Raw genomic sequence first — 20,806 nt, 5'->3', positions numbered from 1 at the left:
TGGGAAGTCCTTGATTTTTTAGCAACAACTGAAAATACCAGTGTATTATCAACACTGTTCTGATAGCAAATCCCATACTGAATCCAAAACACAGCAGCCTTCTAGCTACTAAGAAGAAAAATTAACTCTATCGCAGCTGAAACCAGGACATCTTTGTATTCATTAGTTGGACATTTCTCTGCACGTGCTTCTTCAGTGTAACCCAAGAAGTGAAGAGAAAGTTGTTCATACAAGAGAAGCATCAAGTAGTAATATTATATAGGCATGCAAATGTTATCACCTCTCAATGCAGTTAAGGGAGAAACTGATACTGGGAACAGGAGTAGTGAAAGCTCCCTGGGCCCTCTAGACAAGTCTCTTCCTTGTAACCATCAGAGCATGTAAGCTCTTCCTGTAGGACTTGGTCTTAACACTGTTTTGTACCCTGCTATTGTGAGTAGAAGGCTGTTCCAAAATCTCTCTGCTCCAATTGCCAGGAATGTTTTCACCTTTTTTTTTTTGGTAAACTTACAGCCAATTTATACACATGTATTCTTGTTCCAACATTATTCTCTAACTAAAACAGTTTTTCTCTATTCTGTCCTCTCTACTGTTCTTATAGCAAGTAAATTCATCTCCTCTCAGCTTTTGATTTGCTAGGTTAAACAAACAGTCTCCTCTTGTAAATTAAGATTTTTATTGATTGTCTCAATATCATTTTCTGTGCCAGTTTGAATGACCTTTGTTGAATAGAGGAGACTATGCAAGGTGCCAGAGGAGGCCCTACTATAGCTGTGTACAGCACAGCTGCTAAAGTCTCTGTTGTCTTTCTCGCTGGTGGAAACCTGTCCTGATGTCAGTTGAGTTTTCCTCTTTCACACTGGCACTTTTTCACACTGTCATCCTGTGGTTGCCTGATACATCCAAGTCCTTCTTCCAAGCTACTTGGCTGACAGGCTTCCACCATGCCACAGAACTTCTGTGTTACTGTTATTTTCCACTTTGTTTTACTGACTTTTGCCACATTTCTGTTATTATAGTTCTCATGATCAGCCTGTTGCTTTCTATATCATATTCTCTTAACTTTTTCTTAGCTAATTGTATCATCACATAATTCTTGTGATGTGTTGTTAATTAAAACACTAGACATGATTAGTCCCAAGTCAGTATCCAAAATACACAAGATATAATTGCCATTCCTTAACGCATGCAAGATAAGTATAAATGAAGGTTATTCAGCCAAATGTTTTGGATGGTACATTAAGATATTTCTATCTATTCAGACTCAATAGCTGTTTCTCTGGGCGGTATTTTGACAACAGTGCCAAGGGCCTTCAGTCAGGGGTTGGGCCCTGTTTGGCTGAGCATTATAAAAACAATCCTCGGATAGATGCTTTGGTGAAATAGGCAAAGAATAGCAGTTTTGTATGTGGGGCAGTGTAAAAGGAAGTGTAAGGGTGATCATCGAGGGAGCAAACACATGTAAAATCGTTGACCAACTAGAGTGAGAATTTATGACTCCAGACTGGATGACGAAAGCATCAGCAAGATCTTGAAAATAACCTGCAGCAGAGAAGAAAGTTGGAAGCACTTTTCCCCACTTTTTATTAATTCCTGAAGGGTTTTGTTCTGTTTTTTCAGAAAGCCATTTCTGTAGGCTCTTGAAATCGAGAAGTCCCTGTTACTCTCAGCTCTGAGCCCCAACGATGGCCAGAGCACTGTAAAGGGCTGTTGACCTTTCCTTGAGCAGAGAGCATCTGAACTCCACAAATCTATGAGTACTGTTGATTATTCAAAGTGACTGGTATAAATATCAACAAGAAGCACTCCTTTCACTTCTTGGGATGATGGCACAAAAAAGTGTCTTTGTTTCTTTATAGATTCCCTTCGCTATCTGCCTGTGCCACTTCTGATTAGTTTTCTCTTGGAGCTTTTTGAGTTACAAAATCAACTTCTACAATGTAAAACTGGCTACAAGAAAAATGAGATTTGCTTAGAGAGTTTACAACAGAAAAACAGCCTGAACAGACAGAAGCTGGAAGCCTTTACACACTTAGGGGAGATCAGTGGTTTGACAAAAAACTCCAAAACAACGCCCAAAGAACCCCAGATTTCTCAGTAAACCAAACATGGGGAAAAATAATAAACAAAATTTGTACTGAGCTGCAAAATGAAGAAGCCCACACGCGTTAGAGGCTTTTATAACTGTGTTAGAAGCAAATGTTATAAATTTACTGGTCTTTCATGTGAAAGAGCTAGTGAAAGAGATGCAATAGCAGGAAAGATCCTGCTTTCTCCTAGCAGGATGCCAACAGTTGTCTTAAACACCTCTGTCAAGTACTGCAGCATTTTAAAATGTACAAAGAACAAATAGTTTGCCTTAGATTAGTGTAAGCCCTCAGGAACTTCCTGTTTTCATCATCTTTTCTAGAATGGGTGTTTTCCTACTAATATTTCTTATTGTTTACTCAAATTACTATACAGCAGTTTGTCTAATTGATTCAGGTTCCAAAATCCCTATCTTTTTTTTTTTTTTAAGTTTATATTCCTGTTTATAAAGAGGGTATAGGGAGAAGGCATTCTGTTTAGGTTTTAAAGCAACGTGCCAAGTATGAAGGTGTGAGCCATATGTCACTTAGGTACCTCTCTGTGTTTCTGCAGAGTTGATGTGTTGTTCAAGTCCATCTGTGGCCATAAAGCAAGAGACCTAACGTTATTCTGCAGATAAATATTGTCTGTACATCTGCTGCTAAATAGGTAAAGGACAGAACTGGTAGCTTCAAGATTTTGTTTCCAGTTAGAAAGCAAAGGAAAATACACAGTGAAGGATTAGGATAATTTGTATTGATTTCTGGGAAATCTTAGAGGAGTTTTGGTTTGGGGTTTTTTTAGGGTTTTTTGGTTTTAGTGCTTTGTTTTTTTGGTTTGTTTTGTTTTCCTGAAGGTTTTAGTACAGAGGGCAAGTGTATGATGACAGCTGGTAAACTGGAGGTCAGTTTTCTTGGATTGGGTGGTGGTGCGAGGACACTGAAGGATGTTGCTGCGTGATAGGCATGCCTGCTCCTTCTCCCTGTAGTTTGTAGCGTAATGCTTGATAGAGCAAAGTCAGGCAAGGACTGCAAACAGTTTGAAATGTTCTGTGCCTCAGAATTTTAATGAAGTCATCTGGGAAGAAGAGCTACAAACTGCACACTCACAATATATGACATCTATCATTCTGAGAGAGTTAATGAATCAGAGGGTATTATGTCTTCTTTCTCTAGATCACTTGTTTGAGCTTAGCCCACAGCTATAGTGACCAAATGTCACTATCCTTTTGATGCTCTGAATGAAATGGATCTGATTTTCTCTCCACTGGTTCTTTGGAAGCAAAGCTCAATGCCCCAGTTGTTGCTACCCAAGGCAGGAGTCTTCTTACCATCCCAACCTGAGACACCAGTGAAAGACTGACTTTTGGGAGACTCTCCCTCTAAAAGCTGTGCTCTCAAAACATGAGGGTACAGGATGCAATCTGATGCAAGAATGGTTCCTTCACTAGTGCTAAATAGCTTATATTTTTAGAAAAGTGTAACAGCAGGCAAACAGCTAGTATTTGCTCTGGTTCTATCAGCTGGAAAATCTCAGCTACACTCTCTTCCAATAGGGCAGATATGACATAACGTGTTTCTGTTCCCATCAACAGGCTTATAGCTGCAAAATTTGGTTGTTTTGATTTGCGGAAACAGACTCTACAACTCAGAGAGTGTTATAAAGCAGGCATGTTTACTCCAGTGCCAGGGTCCAAGGGGATTTCTCCACAAAGCTTGCAGACCAACAGCACATTTTACCAGAAACTTATAGAGTGTGGATATATATTCATTGGATTGCATAATACAAATATACATATGCATAAGTAAGGCTGGGTTAGTTCAAAAGGCTGGTGTCAGCAGTTTGTTATCTTTGCGCCTGCACGTTGCCTCCTGGTGGTCGTCTTCAGGGGTCTTTTGGAGGAAGGCTCATAGTCTTTCTCACCTTGTACTTTTCCTTGGAGCATGCGCAGATTCTCTTAGCCAATTTCTTGAACAACAATAGTGGTTCCAGCTGGTTTACCACCTCTATCTTATCTAAAAGCACCAGTATATTAGTTTCTATCGCCCATATATGGCTATCTATCCACTACAAAGACTAAACTTGTTAGAACACATCTGGTTTCCAAGGACGTGTCTCTTATTTTTGCCGAACATAGTAGTTCTTGGTAAGTTTCCACAGAACAGTCAGGGAAAATAGGATTATCAAGCAATATTCAGAAATCACTATAAATTGCTGTAAGTAAATAAGTTGCAAAGCAGGTGATCATTTCCTTGTATCAGTTTCCTTTGGTCTTGGAAAGAACAGCTTGTATCCTTAGGAAGTGGGGAAAATAGTCTGGCATATTTGGGGAAAAAAGTATTACACTAAGAACTCACCTGTTTAGTATAAAATACACAAATCTGCACAGAAAAAAAATTAAAAATTAATTAGAGAATCTTGTCTCAAAAAATAAGAACATTTTAGTTTTACTAAGGTTAGGTGCATGCAGCCGAACCACCTTTATATATTCCACCTCCTTGCTTCAGTTTTTGTAGTTTCACATCTGATACCTACCAGTCACTGACAGTCACTTTCCTGCAGGGAGAAAAACATTGACCCTGAGAGTTATCTGATTTTTGGATTGGAAGTACTGTTCACTCACTCTGGAAATGCTGACTCACTTGACAGCTCAAAAAAATCCCAAACCAGAAAAGCCTTCTAGCACCTTTATGTGAGAACATCTGCTAGGCTGATAGAAATTAGCCTTCATTGCATTTATTTACTTGGCAATACTATACAGTGCTCTTTATATTGTTCTTCAAAGCATGGTCTGCTCTGTTGCTCTGTAGGATGGAGTTAGCAGTCTACCCATGCTGAAAGTCAGCATGGTGGGTGGAATTCGAGAAACGTATCTTGGATAATGCAAGGTTTGCATAGAATTTCAGTACTTTCTAATCGTTGGCACTTAGGTTTATAAGGATTTGAGGGGCAGATGTACAGAGGGAGATAAGAGAAATCATGGTCCAAGGAGTGGGGGCTGGGAGGGGAGAAGTCACAATGAATCTGTAAGCATGTAATCAGGATATGCCTCTCTGGAAAACAAAGATTTGTGGTCCATATTGCATTTTGCAATACAGAATTACAAAGTTAAAAATGCATAACATCGTTAGGATTGTTATAATCACAGAATAAAGCTCTCTTACTGGGTCATTTCATGACTTCTCTGGCACAGTAACATAGCTGAATGTGATGGATGGAGATCTCTACTGCCTCATTCAGCCCATATCCTAGTGGATTCAGACATCCTCTTGGATTGCGTGGTGTTGAACTGGATCCCATCCCACAGAGGAGGACAAAGAATCTGTGTCTAGGAAGCTCCTAAGGAAGTTACCTGCCTGCTGGACCTTTATGTACTACTGGTGCAATATTAGTCCCAGCACACTTCCTGTTCCACAGGCTGAATTGAATACCATGGCTGTTGCCCATTAGGCTGAATTCAGTTCTGTTACTGCCATCGCTGAGAGCCGATGGTGCTGTGAGTATGATCTCAGATGTTAGGAGCTGGGTGCTGAAATGCACAACCAGGATACAAACACTTCAGGGCACACACCTTAGTAGGACTTTAGACGCAAGAGCTTGCCACAAAAGCTCAGGTACTTACTGATTTTTGGTGTTTGGGTGGAGTTTTTGTTGTTCAACTCAGTGTCTTTGTTTCCTGTCCAAAGCCACTTGATTCCTTGTTGGTGTGACGTAGCTTACTCCAGTCCTGCTTCAGGTCACTTCTTTTGTTTAAAAAAAAGAAAAAAGTATTACATAGTCTATAACACTTTGAATCCAAGATCTGCCTACACTTATTTCAATGTTGTGATACATCATTTGAGCTTCGGGAAAGTCCTATTGGCCAATCTCAACCATTTTTCTTTCTTTTTCTTGAAGGCTCTGATACTTCACCAGCTTGGGCGCTATAGCTTGGCAGAGAAGATTCTCAGAGATGCCGTCCAGGTGAACTCCACGGCCCATGAGGTCTGGAACGGCCTGGGAGAGGTGCTGCAGGCTCAAGGCAATGATGATGCCGCGACTGAATGCTTCCTGACAGCGCTGGAGCTTGAAGCTAGCAGTCCTGTGGTCCCTTTTACCATCATTCCTAGAGTCCTTTGAGAGGGCATCTTGATCAACCGATTTTGGTCTGACTTCTGAGTGAGGAAACCCAGTGTATCAGGCTGCCTGGTAACTGGTTAGTTTGAAAAACTTTAGAGCTACAGGTAACAAACTCCAGTCTTTGGCAGGAAAGTGGCCAAAACAGTGATGTGATGCAATATATTAATGTTAGACTGAGAGGACAAAATGGCTAGTCAGAACCAAATCACTCATATCACCTACATTTTTGCCCTGGTAGTTTTAAAACATCATTATATTGTTCATGGATGATGTGCCATATTTTGTTAGTGATACTTGAGTGTTACATAAAATTATAATGGAATCAACTACCAAATGTAGAATAAGTTAAAATTCAGTGGCAGAGCAGACTATTTTTAACAAGGCTGTTAATAAAACTGTTCTCTTCCTGCCTCTCAACCTCTTTTGGCCCAAAGTCAAAATGTGAATTTTCTGTTTCCATCTCTATTTTAGTCCAGGCCAGAAAATCAGTCGAGTTCTTGTTTTCAGTTGTTAATAACTGTGATGTGTGGCTAACTGTTATCTCTATTTAGAGCAAAGGCTGAGTACAAGAATATTTATATTTTACCAATGTATGCCTGTTACAAAAAATATATTGGTTATTTAAGTTTAACTTTTTTATGTGAATTCAGAGTTTATTTATCAATGGAAATATGTAAAAAGAAGCCTCAAATGGAATATTTACCGACATTCCTTATACATGACCCACACTTGGCTAATGGGAAGATTATGTTAATAATAAAATGATTTTTAAATGGAACCTTTCCTGTGTCCTGGTCAAGAACCCAGGGGAACATAGTTGGCTTGTGAACACGTTTTTATGATGTGGGGCCTGTGGCTGGCTGGCCTTGAAGATGAACGACACCAAAATTAAATGCCCTGAGGCCAATCTAGAGAAAAGAAGCCGCTATACTCTTTGCCAATGGTATTGTTATCTTAGATTTCAGGTTTCCTTAAATCTTCACTGCCACTCCTTTTTTCTTCCTTCCACTCCACCTCTCAATGAAGCTAGATTACTCTGCCTCTACGTAATGCATAGACATCTACCTGTACCTTGGTAGTGCTTGGGAAATGCATGTTAAATATTTACATGCTATTCTTCAGTTTTCTTTACCCGTCTTCATAGTTCTTTCTCAACATCTCCTGCACTTTCCGTCCCTTGAAGGAAACGTTGGCTGGTAACGTATTACTGCCATATCAGTAGTAACAGGGCCAAATGTTTAACAGACAAATACTTGACAGAGTTTCTCTGGGATGTGTGGAGAAGAGTTATTCGTTGCAATGAATATTCAGGGTGTGTGAGCTGTAGAGTAGTCTGGTGTCTGCTGATTTACAACGTTGGGCTTGTATGGAGCCTGGGAAGAATTCCAGGTTCCACGTTAGACTGGGTGCTCCTTGGTATTTGTCTCAAAAAGTGGTTTTAAAGTGCTTAGCACAAGATGGCAGATGATTCAGAAAAATAACGGCAAATGTTTTTCTTTGTTGCTCACCAGAGAGCTTACTCACCTCAAATGCATGGAGGGTCCTCACTGTGACACAGGCTCTGCGCACTCCAGAGAGAATCTCCAAAAAGACTTAAACTTGAAGGAGCTCTTCATTTTTGCCTCTCTTTTTTCCCCCCTAGCATTTCATGTGCCTTTTAGGCTGAGGCTACTTTCAAATTGTATTTGCTTAGTGTTTAGACCATATGTTCTCTGTAAAATGGACCAAAAGTCTGTAACAGGTAGTGTTTTCAAATCTATTTAAAAGGCAGTAGAAATTGTGTCATCTTGCTCGCTGCAAAAACATCAAAGTTTTCCTTCCCCTTTTAGAGTGCCTGTTTTGCATGTTTTCTTCCTGCTGTCCTTGGCTTTATTTTTTTTCTATTTGCCAACTGTTCTCTCTTTTCTAGTCCCAGCTTATAATATATGCTCTGGCCCTGCTGTTTTTTAGCACCCACTGTATGGTACCTGGTGTACCAAAAGATACTGCAAAACCTTTATTTGTTTAATTCAATTCATCCTGAGCCTTTCTGCTATCAGAGTTCAGTTACTTAAATATGTAATACTTTTCACAGACATGCTCCTTCACAATATCTATCCACCTTTTATTATAGTATCAAAGCTTTTCTAAAAGGCAGTTTGCACCTAGATCTGAGACTGGTGGCCTTTCTGAAGAGAGCTTTAGATGAAAGTGGAGAATAGGAGAATTCTGTAATAGCAGAATTTATCTTTGATTCTTCTCATTTAATTTAAAGTCCTGGCCTCTTTTGATAAACTCTCAAAGTGGAAAGGTTAGCAGTCTAATTGTGTCATATCTTTTATTAGTGGAGAAGTTGTCACTGCTGTTGTGTGTATCAGGTGAACCTGAATATCTGTTTCATTTTTCTTACACTGGAATCAGTTTCACTGTAAATCCACAAGCTTCTACCTCTTGGGAATAGCCTCAGCTACCTATTTTTAAAAATGGATTATCACTGTAAGACTGTACATTCAGGAATTTTCTGGCAGAAGTGGAAATCCTTGCAGCATATGAATTAACAACACTTGTTTAAACATAGTTTTCAACTTCAAAAAAAAAAAGTTACTAGGTTTTACAGCTGTAATTATTGGGTTTTTAAATCAAGTAAGAAGGCCAAGAATATTTTTATATCTATTTTAGTTGATACACAGAAAGATCTGCCTTTTGCAATCCGCTCTTAGACTGCTCTGGCATCTCAGTCACGGGAGTGAAGGAAGCAATGCCAGTGTGAACAGCCAGTCCCGGGGAAGTATTTCCCATGGTGCCAGTGAGTCAGTGTCATCTGCATGAAGGTTGCTCGTGAACTTTGTGGCTGAACAAATCTCTATGCGAATACACAGATCTGTGTGTGTTCTTGCTCCATCAGCCTGTGTCAGAAATAATAGCTGTTCAGATGAATGGTGAGATAAAGCAGGGGCTGATCCAGCTGAAAACTAAGGCAACCCCTTGCTCCCTTGCCGCAGGGTTTTACTAAGCTTTGGGTAGAAGCTTAGTAAAGGCTTTGGGTAGTTCTTTCATCTAATTTACTGCACAAGTAGTAACACTAACATGCAGAAGACAGGACTTCCCCTCCACACAGGAGCCCATACTTGCACCAGTTCAAAAAGGTTATCAACTTGTATTGTCAAGCATACTGTCACTATAAGTTCCACAAGCTTGAGATCTCCAGCCTTTCAACAGGGATCAAATACACTTCTCTTATCCATAAGACTGGAGTAGGAGGTTTCAGAGGAGACTTCCCTTACTCTGCAGTATGCTTGTGCTACTCAAAACAATTAACATTTGGTGTATTAAGCACATGCTAAAGTGTAACAACAATTTCTGCTGCACATGATAAGAGGTCTGACTCTGCAGTACTTACAATAAGAAAACTTATTCAAGTTACTGGCTAAAGCTCATCTCTAATTTTGGTGCAGATAACCATTTTTACTCCATGAATTATTTAATTTCTTATTTTGCTTTCATGATTGATAGAGAATCACAGGAACGAGAGAACCAGTCCAAGCAGAACTAATCCAACTGTATCTTTTAAAACTTTTATCATTAATTATATGCATTTTAAACATCAAAGGCTATTTTTAAAAGTGCTATAATTTTCCTTGAAAATCTGTTTTTTCCTGAGTAGACTGTTCTACTCTGGAATGATAGTGTAAGCCTTGGGTATATTGGAGCTCCAGATTTACCTCACTAATTCTTTGTTTGTTCAGTTGTCAGTTAAAATGACATTTTTCTTAACCATCAATCTGACATCCTCTCCTTCCTCTAGCATCAAGTTAAAAACCTTGTATGCTAAAATATGCTTTCAGTAAGTACACTGCTCCAGCATTTCATCTATTTAACCTCATCATCTCCAGACTACCTTCTCTGATCCTACCAGTGAGCTATGCTGGAATGTGTTGCACTTCCACATGCTTCTATATTACTACAAAAAACTAGCTGATAAGAATCCTACTTGTGGACAATAGGGAAGATGATTTTGAATATTCAGCTTTTTGGCCTGTGTAGTTGTCATTGCTAATTATGCAAAACTTGATGGGAGTCTCTCAGACTTGCAAAGCCAGCAAGTGAGTTTGAAGAGATGGGACAGCGAAATTAAACCTAAAGAGAATCAGAAAGAAATGCAACCCCAAACTTTTTTGGAAAGAAGAGTGCATGTGGGATGAGTGTTGGTCAGACTTCATTCTTCTCCATTTCAGGGATGCATGGTCCTGATATGCTGGTTTGCCACCACCCTGGTCACCTGGTCTTTCTAGTTCCCAGTTTAAAGCACCTTTGTAGCCCAAGTGCCTGGTCTCCCTAATTATTATTTCAAAGAGAGAAAACTGTACCTTTTAATTCTAAATCCTTTGAAAAGAGGTAACCACTTCTGTCTGGCCCCTGTTACATACCCAGTCATGGGACAGACAAGCACTAGGCACCACTGTACTGTTATTTTTGCCTGGACATTTTTAGAGTACAGCAGCTGACAGATGTGATCATTTGGATGCAGTCCATAAGGCACAGCAGGAGCACACAGCAAAGCTCCTGAGGGTAGGAGGGAGAGTGCTTTTACCTTTCTAAATATGCTTTCAATTAGAAAATTTATTTGGAGGAACTGAGTGTAAAAACCTGTTTTGGACATTAAAGGGTCAATGAAATGTGGCATTGTGCTGAATTCTTTTCCTTTGTGTCCTTAGATGAGAGGGCATCTCTGTAGGAGGGATTGCCCTAGTCTGCTTCATCCAGGTATAAATCTCTACAGCTTGCTCCCCCCATCAACATGACTAGCTCTTGGCTCCCTCTATGCCTCTAAAATTGCCTCCCCAAGAAAGTGACTCTTCACTGTGAAATTACTGAAGGTTCCCCATCTATCTGGCTTGAAAAAAATAATCAGTAGACATCAGACATAATAAGGCAATGATAATATTGTTGGTGGTTTCCGCGGTGATGTGGCTTTAAAAAGGTGTGAAGTCAGTGCTTTGTTGTTTGTTTCTATAGCTGAGCCCCCCTCCTCAATGGTGAAGCTGGGGCATTCTCCTGTCGGTACAGCTGAGGAACATACCTGATCAGCATGTATGCCCTCGGGCTTGCCACCAAAGAGAAAAATGGACTTGCTTACAATTTTTTTAAGGGTAATTTTTTTCTACACACATGCATGCAATGCGCTCACAGGTTACAGAAAAGCAGGTTACACGTGCATTTTACACTTATGGCAGAAAGTTTTCAGAGGACTCAAAGTTCCTCTGTAAGTTTACTTCAGCTCCTATAAAGCTGTCTCCTCTATAAACAGGCTTTGCTTTTCCGATAGAAACTTGGCAGTGCCAGAAAAGGAAATTCTGACCCCAATTTTCACTTCCAACATGTGTCAGATGTATATCAAATAATGAGCCTGAGACGTTATTATTAGTGCAGGTTTTCCCAGGGTTGTTGTTTTCCAGACAGTACTGACTACTAATGTAGGACTGGAGGGGGCAACAGAGGCCATAAAACATAACAAGTTGCTTCCCTTTCAAGTGCCTTGAAAAAATAGCTCTTTATCTGGAGTAAAACAGCAATCTTCTGACTGAACAATTATCTTTTTTTTAAGGGTCCCTTCCACAAGGGTATTTTTTTTCTTTCTTCTTTTTAATCTTGCAAGCAAGTGTTTAGGGTAACAAACTCCTGGGTGCAGGAACAGGAGCCCTGCAAGCTGCAGAGCAAGTCCTATGACCAAAGCACCCAGCAACTGCCTTCAATGACACAGCACCTACATGCTCTTACTTTAAAATCCCTTCTTCCCACACGTGTACTTCAGGAATAAGTCCTGCTTGCTTGATGATCCCATTGCCCTGCTTCTGTGGTACTTCCCCGTGCTGGTGGCCAGCCTGCAGGAAGCCGGGTTTTGAGGACAGATGTTCCTGCCCGCCGCCCCTGCCTCCCCAGACAGAAGCTGCGCGGGGTAGTAGCACCGCATGAAGCAGTAAACCACAACACATCTGTTTGCAAACAATTGCTTCATGATGCGTGCTGAGTCAGCCAGCATTGGCATCTGAGAGATTAAAAATAAAAAAAGGGAGTAGGCACAAGCTCCTCTGGCTTATGAAAAGCCCCGGAGAAGAGGGCCCACCAGCAGACGCAAACAAACCTTTGTACAGTTTCCATCTCCTACTGTCAGAAAACCCTGGCATGTCCTTCATCATCTGTTTTGAGGTAGAGGCTTCACCTGAAGGATCATGTACTGCAAGGTTGAGCTTTAGCAACAGAAAGGGTTAACCAAAACATATCTTGGATGCCAGGTGATGGTGCAACTTCATCTCATGCCTGACCCAAGCCAGCACAGCTGCTGCTGAACAGGAGACCTTGTCCCTGCATTTGCTTTGCTCCTGTTGTGTTACACCTGGTGAATGTGAGGCTACAGGGTGAGTCAGACCTTACCACGAGTAAAGGCTGTGCTCATGGCCTTTACTTTTGTGGTTTGTTTTTTACTGCAGAGGAGGCAGTGGAAGTGGAGATGGGGATGTGAGCCCATTTCAGAAGTAGCCAGCAACTAGGTAGGTTGGCTTGTGCCTATTGAGAAGCTGCATGGTTGTTTCCCTCGCTATTTTCATCAAAACAAAGGCTGGATTAGGGTGGCAGAGCACAAGTTAGTTGGTCTGGCAGTTCCCAGCTGGGTCTCACCCACATGTACTCACAAGATAGTTGTCCTATCCTGGCTGCAGAGCACTGTGCATGCTCTAGGCAACACAACAGAGAAGAGTATGGTGGGTTTCTGTTCCCAGCTGAGGTACCTTTGCTGTAAAGAGTAGCCTGAGGTATTATGCTACTGATGTCTCTTGTTACATTATAGTTTGAAAAATACGAGACTGGGTGATAACAGAGATGCTTAGAAAAGTTAAAATGCGTTCATTACAACTGTGATGCTGATAATCTGTAAGATAAAAATATACTGCATACTTATGTGGATGTTCTTGTTCAGAAATAATGTGGACTTTTCTCACTGTAGCTTACAAATTCACCACGAGAATTCATAAGTTGTGTCTAGCAGTAGCCTAGACCCATAGCTCCTAGCCCTGTTACAAGTGCTGGAGGAGAAGAGACACAGATCATATAGGTCACAACTGAGAAGACTCAAAACAACTCTCTCATGGCCAACATACCTCAGCATGTGTCAGCCTCACCCTCTGATTCTTATCTCGGACTTTGATTCCCTATCGGTAGAGAATTTGAATAGGAAGTGACACTATTGCACAACTATTTCCTTTCCTGGCCCCAAAATGGACTTAATTTGTGATTCTTGGCCATTATCACTACCAAACATTCAGTGCTGCATATCATGGGTTTCAGTTTTTTAATCATTCTCTCACTGTAGGCCCAAATTAGGCCAATAGTAACAGAGGGCTCTGGCACATGATGGACTGACCGTCCCAGCAATCTAGCCATGCTCGTGAGATAGCTCTGTCAGTATCCAGCCTTTGCAGACATTTCTAATAGGATTTTCACTGGGTGTGATATACCATGATATTCAAGATGCAGTCTTAGCTATGTTTAGAGAGCAAGGCCACACATGGATCTTACTCTTATTTGAAGGAGAAGGGACCTGTGCCAAGCCCTGCCTACACCAGAGGTGTTCTCCAGGTGATAATCCTGGTGCACAACAAGCCCACACTGTTGTAATACCCAGGGATATAACAGTAACAAGATGGCCGTGTGGTGTGGCTATACGAACACACGGCAAGCAAGGGCTTTGCCCAAACAGCCTACTCCATCTGGGAAACAAGGCACCAAATGTACTTACCCACCCAGCAGCTAAATGCCTAAAAGGCTCTAGCAAAAGGTGAGAAAATAATACATTTTCAAAACTATTCAGTGTCAGCTCAAGTCTGTTCCCCCTAATTTAGTGGAGACAGTCATAAGACAGCTAATGAGTGCTCCTGAGGGCTGGCACATGTTCCAGGAAAGCTGGACTTTCCACCATCTTGTAGGAAGTGCACGTTAGCTTTTTTGTAAGCAGTTCAAAAGCAGACGTAGATCCTTCCTCCTTTCTATTCTACTCCCCACTATGCTCTTCTCATGTTCTGATGCTTCAGCCTCCTTTCTGTGCAAAGGGCAATGTGGATCTGTGACAAGTGCTGCCTCCATCCTGCTCTCTGTCCTCGATTTCCCGTTTCACTGGGAGATGCTGAACAATACGCTCCAACTGCTTTTGTGTCCTGATTCCTAGAAGAAAGCGTCCTCCAGAGAGCAGCTCACTCAGTCTGAGACACTCAGGCGCAGCAGCAGCTGCAGCCTACGTGAAGTGGGGGTGGTATAAATAGCTTGCAAAAAGAGAGGCAGGAAAAATTACGTGGTATGGCGCTATGGCCAGACATGTAGCATTCAGGTTATGCTTGTTTCTGCAACAAGCTTTGTTTTAGCCAGCATCAGAGTTATACTGAGTGGTCCTAAAATCGCCAGTTTTTCTCATTTGGTGAAATTCAGGTTTTCTGAATCTTTTGCAGAAATTTTACTCTGGTATCAGTGACTGAGTTTTAGAGCTTTATCTTAGTCACTGACTTACAAAAGAGAAAAAAGCATATGTATTCTGCAAGTCAGGGACTCTGCGCTCGCCAGGCTTCACTCGCTAGGCTGCTGACGAGGGCCTTGCTCTGTAAGCCATGTAGCATTTGTGAACGCTGTCTTTCTCCTTGCAGGAGAGCTAGATTCAAAATGGGGGTGCTTCTTCTTAATTCCGCTCCTTACCCAGGTAATTGTCTGCCTTCCTCTATGTTGTGGGAGCTGTGGGTCCAAACGCTCCCAGCCCAGATTAGACAAGACCCAAACTATCTTATTGTGTGGGTGGAGGCTGTGATTTCTGGGCTGTTGTAGCCTGCCTAGAGGCTCCAGCAGGGCTGACAAAACTCACAGCAGCCATGCCTGTCTGCTGTTATTGCTGTGCTGGTGTCCCATGTTAGGCATGGTCTGGGTACATTTGCACACCAAGCCCAAGGGGACTGCAGCAAAGCAGTGCTGAAGCTTTAGGGGTAGGAATCTGGTGTCTAACAGGCCCAACCTGAGCACCTCTGACTGTATGCGGTGCTCAATTTATATGACACACAAACTTCCCTACTGACCAGGAGATGCTCAGGGATTTTTAGTGTTTCAAGCCTGCTGACCCCTGGAAGCACAGGTTGCTCTCCGGAACGGTCACCTACATTCAATGGGTGTTCCAGCTGCATTCAGCTGGGTGGCACTGCTGGTGCCTGTGTTAACTCTAGACTACCATCTGGGAGAGATGAGAGTTTGTTAACTAAACCCTAAACCTTAGGTGGGGAGTGGGAATGGCAGAGGTTCACAGTCTGCCTGGAGCAAATCCACAGGCTGACAGACTTGAGAGGTTTCACAAGTTAATGCCAGGCATGGCCAATGCTAACCCTCATCCATAGCCCAGTGTGGAAATGGCAGCAAACGCTATTCTTGGGCCTTGCTTATGCCCCCAAAGGGAGGTACCTGCTGAGCTGAGCCACCTCACACAGCACTGCCAGCTCCCTGCTCCAGAGCCAGAGGTGGACAAGCTTCTGGAGTGTTGCAACCCGCTGGTAGCCACAGCTGGTGACAACTTGTGACTGTCACTGCTCCATACAGATTGCTGTGTTAGTTAGACACACAGCATTCATAACGAAAACTCATGCTGAGACGATCCGTTAGCAACAAAGCTCTTACAGTCCTTTTACTGATGCAACGGCTGAAGATTGGACACCTTCTCCATCACCAGAGCTGCAAAATGGTGTGTGGCAAAGCTGTCCCACATAGTGAACCTGTGGTGAGGTGCTGCATCAGGAATACTGATTAATGTGAGCTGAACCTGCTGTTGTACAAGGCTTTTCTGGGTGTTACTCTATACATAACCTTAAATGATGTCCTACAAGACACATCTATGTCCTTGGTTGTCACAGCTTGGCTGCTGGCTGACCCCTGACTTTGTAATCTTGAGAAGCACAATAACTAATCAGCATCCTGAAGAAACCAGTGTGACACAGTGAAGCCCTGCATCTGCCTAGACCTGAGGAATAAAATACTCACGAATGAATGTAACCTCAGGCAGGAATAAACAGGTCAGCTTTTGCCCAGTTCTTCGCTGAAAGCCCCAGCAACACCAGCACAGTGGGTGAAAGCCACGTTATAATGATTCCAGTAACTGTCTTCTGATAGTTTCTGATGTGCTCAAGTCTGGAGCAGCCTGGGTAGCAACACAATGATTCCAGTTATTCTCCTCCAGCAAGACTGAAGGAAGTCTTCACCAATGAGATGCCACCAGCATCTAGATTTATAGATTGGCTGCATGCTCTGGGTTTCTTAGCACCATTCACTCCCACACCACAGGCCTCCAGCACTTGGTAAAGGTGAAATTACAAGCCAGGATGCCTGAGTAAACAAATTTTTAAAATCACAACTATGGCACTTCAACCGTATCAAATATTTCTTGCACATGTACAAACTCCTATTTCACTGCTATTAGTAGAGCACTCAGGCCCTTACATGCCAGGTATTTACTGTTTTCTCAGCTCTAACTAGAAGCTTTATAGGATAAGATGGAAGACACTAACAGCCACCTTTGACTACCTTTGTATGTCCATGGACAACTACCTGAGGGAGCTAATGCACAGTAATCAGTATAAAGTCCCCGTGCACTCGCTGCAGCATGCTGGCTGTGGGAAGAGGCTTACTGGCAATCACTGAGCAAGGAACTTGCAAGAAATGCATTAAGCCACCTTCTACAAGAAAAGCTTAAATTTCATTAGCCCTGTAGGGTACAAGCATGCTGTACCTGGTGGACTGTAAATTCACCATCTAGCTTGCTAGTGAAAAGTCTCCTAGAGCAGAGATCAGAGTAATCAGCCCTTCTAATAAATGGAGTGAGATTCAAGAGGCCTTCAAGGGAGCTCCCTCACTTGCACAAAGTGAGCCAAGGTGCATTAGCGATGGCCTCCCAGCATTTCAAACAGTTACTGTTGAGCAGCAGGCGCTTTCTGCAATAGCTGACATTAAAAGAGGCCCTGAATATGCATGTTGCCCTCTCTGCTGACAGCTGAGTCTCTGATGCAGTGAAATGCAGAACATCTGCCAAAGGAGCAAGCCCTCCTGAATAAATTAGCATCCAACTGGGATATGAGCTTGGACCCCTTGACCAGCTGAGACCAGCTAAGAGACCAGCAAGGGGACACGGGGGCATCCATGCCTCACTGTCCAAGTCTATAGAAGGCTGGTGAAAGTCAAAACCATACTGCATGCAGGAAGCGCACAGGGGAGACCCATGGGCCTTGCCTGTGTGCAGGTCCTTTGTGGCAGCCTGGGACTTGTTCATGGCAATTCCCAGGCGCCACAGGAAATAAAAGACTGCCCCAAGCAGAAGGAGGGAGGGAGGGAAGGAAGGAAGGAAGGAAGGAAGGAAGGAAGGAAGGAAGGAAGGAAGGAAGGAAGGAAGGAAGGAAGGAAGGAAGGAAGGAAGGAAGGAAGGAAGGAAGGAAGGAAGGAAGGAAGGAAGGAAGGAAGGAAGGAAGGAAGGAAAAAAAATACAATTCCTCCTGCACATCATCGAAAGCCCACAGTTATTAGCAGGCACACTGGGAGCACAGCCCAGCCTCTCCGCATGTAGGCACTTGCTGATGCTACACTCCTCTGCATCACTGGAGGATGGGAGTAACAGAAAACAAACTCTCCCATATCCAAGGTCTGCACTGAGGAGCTAAGCAATTCCTCCTTGGCCCCACAGGTGATCAACAGAAGCCCTGATGCACAGTTTTAAGGCATTTCAAGAGAGCGCAGGCAGGATCAGCAGATCTGCCTCTTTTTCAGACTGTCCTCCCTTCAAGTCGGGAATCTAATGCTTGAAAGAGACCTCGGGATATCGCATCCCTTTTGTCCATTGTGGGGCAGCACTGCCTTTGCCTTGCTGAAGCAATGCAGCGGGGTCCTCTGAACAACAGGCTCTGCAGACCTTCCAAGGAAACAGGCCGTTCCTGGAGGTTTGCATCTTCCTTCGCAAAATTTGTTGTCCAGGCTACAGCTTGGGTCACAGCCCTGGCCGGGCGGCTGCCTTTGTTGGCTCGGTGGGAATGCTCACTACCAGGGAGAGGAGGAAACTCACTGAATTTTAATCACATTTTGGTTGCCAGTGCCAAGGCCAGGAAAATACTTGTTTACATGATTAGAAACAAGATGTGTTACATACACATAGTCTCGTCAGCAATTAGTGCCTCAGCACAGCAGACAATAACCTCCTGACTGAATACAACGCAAACGCCTTGGCTGTGACCTTCTGGTGTGACTTTACCTCTAGGACCCTGTTGTTCCCAGAGCTCACACGAGGGAACGGCACCTCGGCGGGGTTCCTGGTTTGACCAGGAAAGAGAAAATGTACTGGGGAGCTAATGAGCCCTTAGCAGTAAATGCAGCTAGAAGAAAGAGGGAGCCTATGTGCATCGGGCATAGCTGTGTTTGGTGAGGGACAGTTTTAGCTCTCCATCAGGAGCAACTCCGTGGGAGTCAGTGAGCCACAGTGGTTCAGAGGAAAACAAAACTGAGTTTGCCATGTCTGCACAATAAGGCACAGAGGAGAGACTCAAGGCAGCCACAGGCTGGGGTTAAAGCACTGCTCCCCTTCCAGTGGGGGCTGGACTTCAAATAGAGGTGGGAGCTCAGTTAAAGCTTCAGGTTGCTCTTTGAGGAGCTCAGACTGCAGCTCACTGATGGGTGAGGTCAGAGAACGGAGCAATGCTTAATGGGGTTGGGAAAGGAGCTGGTCGTGGACAATGTTTTTACCTGGCCTGCCTGTAACATGGGCAGACCCTCAGCAACAAGACTCCTGCTGCCAAATCCCCACTGGATCTATGGGGATCTTTGCAAATGATAGAGTGCAACCTTCCTTTTATGGGGGGATTGGAAATGAAAAACATCTATACAGCTGAAGCCCAATTCATTAATTTCTGAGCAGTTACACAACCTATGACCCCAGCCATAGAACCACACATGTGTTGGGTCTCCGTCCCTCTTTCTCTATGTGATACTAACATTAGGGAGGCAAGTGCTTAAGCTTTTTCTTGAAAAATCTTTAATGCAACAGTCTAAAACCAGCCTCCCTTAACAACACTGCCTATTTAGGTATCTTTTGCAGCTCATCATCTGTCACAAGAAATGCAGCACATTTGGTTTTTCATACTGCAAGAACTGGCAGCACCCTCTGCTTCCTAAATCTTCCAAAATAAATTGCATGCATCTCCAGATAACTTGCAGACAAGCTAAAAATAGGAAAAGCCAACCTCTGAATTTAATTTTTTGCTTTTCATTTTTTTCTTGGATGTGCTCCCTGTGTTGAGCATTTGCACTTCCTGTTAGGTCAGGCACTAGACAATAGTTTTCCAAGAGCCTGGAAATGAGAGAAACCCATAAAACAATTCCACATCCAGCAGCACAGAGCTGCTGGCACTACTGAAAGGTCTGCCCTGGAAGTGGCCTGCATTGTCTCTCTCCTGTCTGCCTTCTTTATAGTGTTATTTCTCTTCCAAAAATCTTCCCAAGCTGTCTGCTTTTATCTGCTCCTGCTACTTACTGAGCCTCCCCATTTTTCTCAGGCTGCGCATCCCTCAGCGTCTTGCTCCCACTCACTGCTGAGATTAATGCTGTGTAATATTCCAGAGCTATCACATTCTGGTACTTGGAGCTCATCTCGTTCTTTCTCAAAATCAAATTTAAATTTAAAAAAACACACAATTGAAAGCCTGTATATCTAAGTGGATACACAGATCTAGGAGCAAGTAGTGGTTGGGGGTAATAAAGGGAAGAGCATGTCAGACAAAATGGGTAGATTTTGATGTGAAAAAGCTTTGCCACTTTATTTAGGTGTAGGTATGCAACTTGTATGAGCCAAAACTTCTAGCATGCAGTGAAAAGCCTGCCTAATTTGGAGCACCCTGGTGCTTCAGATTGCCCTCCACAGTTTTCCTGACCAGGTCAGCAACAAGGCTGGGACTGCACCAGCCCAAAGTCTGAGGGATGTCAGGAGCTGGAGGGTAAGAGCCATACTACTTCATGGACATGCTGTTGGTGATGAGTGATCAGCTCAGGGCAAGTCTGGCTGCAGGACAGTGGTGCTGTGATTCACCCCTCAGGCTGGGAGCCAGCTAGGAAACAGCCAGAAAATCAAATTCTTACACTTCTCAGGACACAAGCAGGAGGTGGGTGGGAAATCGGGCAAATCTCGCTAGTGAATAACTGCAGTCAACTGCAGAGTCTCTTGGCCCATCTGTCTCCAGCACCAGCAAGGCCATGTTGGGAGACCGGCACCCTGCTGTCTGTTCCCAGAGGGGCTGGATCTGTCCTTCCCATGCCCCACAAATGGAGGATTTGACTCCCTCTGCCCAACCTAAAGGCCAGCTCCAGAGCACAGCAGCTGACTTCACCACGCATGGATAGAGGAGGCACTTTCTACCCACACTTGCACTTTCCTTTGAAACACATGTTGCTCCTTTGCCTTTCAATGTAATAAATGCCATGAAGAACTACAATGGTAGTTAAAAATGTACTTACATACTGCGTCATGAAAGAGTGGGCTAGCAAGGTAATGATGACTAACTCCAGTGTTTCAAACCAGGGGAATCGAGTTCCCTGG

At 43.2% G+C, this 20,806-nt stretch overlaps 1 protein-coding gene across 8 annotated transcripts in view; it reads left to right on the top strand.

Annotated features, from left to right (window-relative positions):
• Positions 1-6,964, top strand: part of TTC7B (tetratricopeptide repeat domain 7B) — a 146,588-nt gene extending 139,624 nt beyond the window's left edge. For 7 of the 8 annotated variants that reach the window (XM_074868596.1, XM_074868594.1, XM_074868593.1 and 4 more), the window contains one exon: positions 5,965-6,964. In XM_074868596.1, coding sequence (XP_074724697.1) covers positions 5,965-6,186 — 222 coding nt within the window. In that variant the 3' untranslated portion in view covers positions 6,187-6,964. The remainder of the gene's footprint in view (positions 1-5,964) is intronic. The other variant, XM_074868597.1, reaches the window with a different exon arrangement.
• The last annotated feature ends 13,842 nt before the right edge of the window (positions 6,965-20,806 follow it).

Source organism: Strix uralensis, chromosome 4 (genome assembly GCF_047716275.1).
Source record: "Strix uralensis isolate ZFMK-TIS-50842 chromosome 4, bStrUra1, whole genome shotgun sequence".
Classification (NCBI taxonomy): Eukaryota; Metazoa; Chordata; class Aves; order Strigiformes; family Strigidae; genus Strix; species Strix uralensis.
The sequence above is the reverse complement of the archived record's forward strand: the minus strand, read 5'-3'. Positions and strand labels throughout refer to the sequence as shown.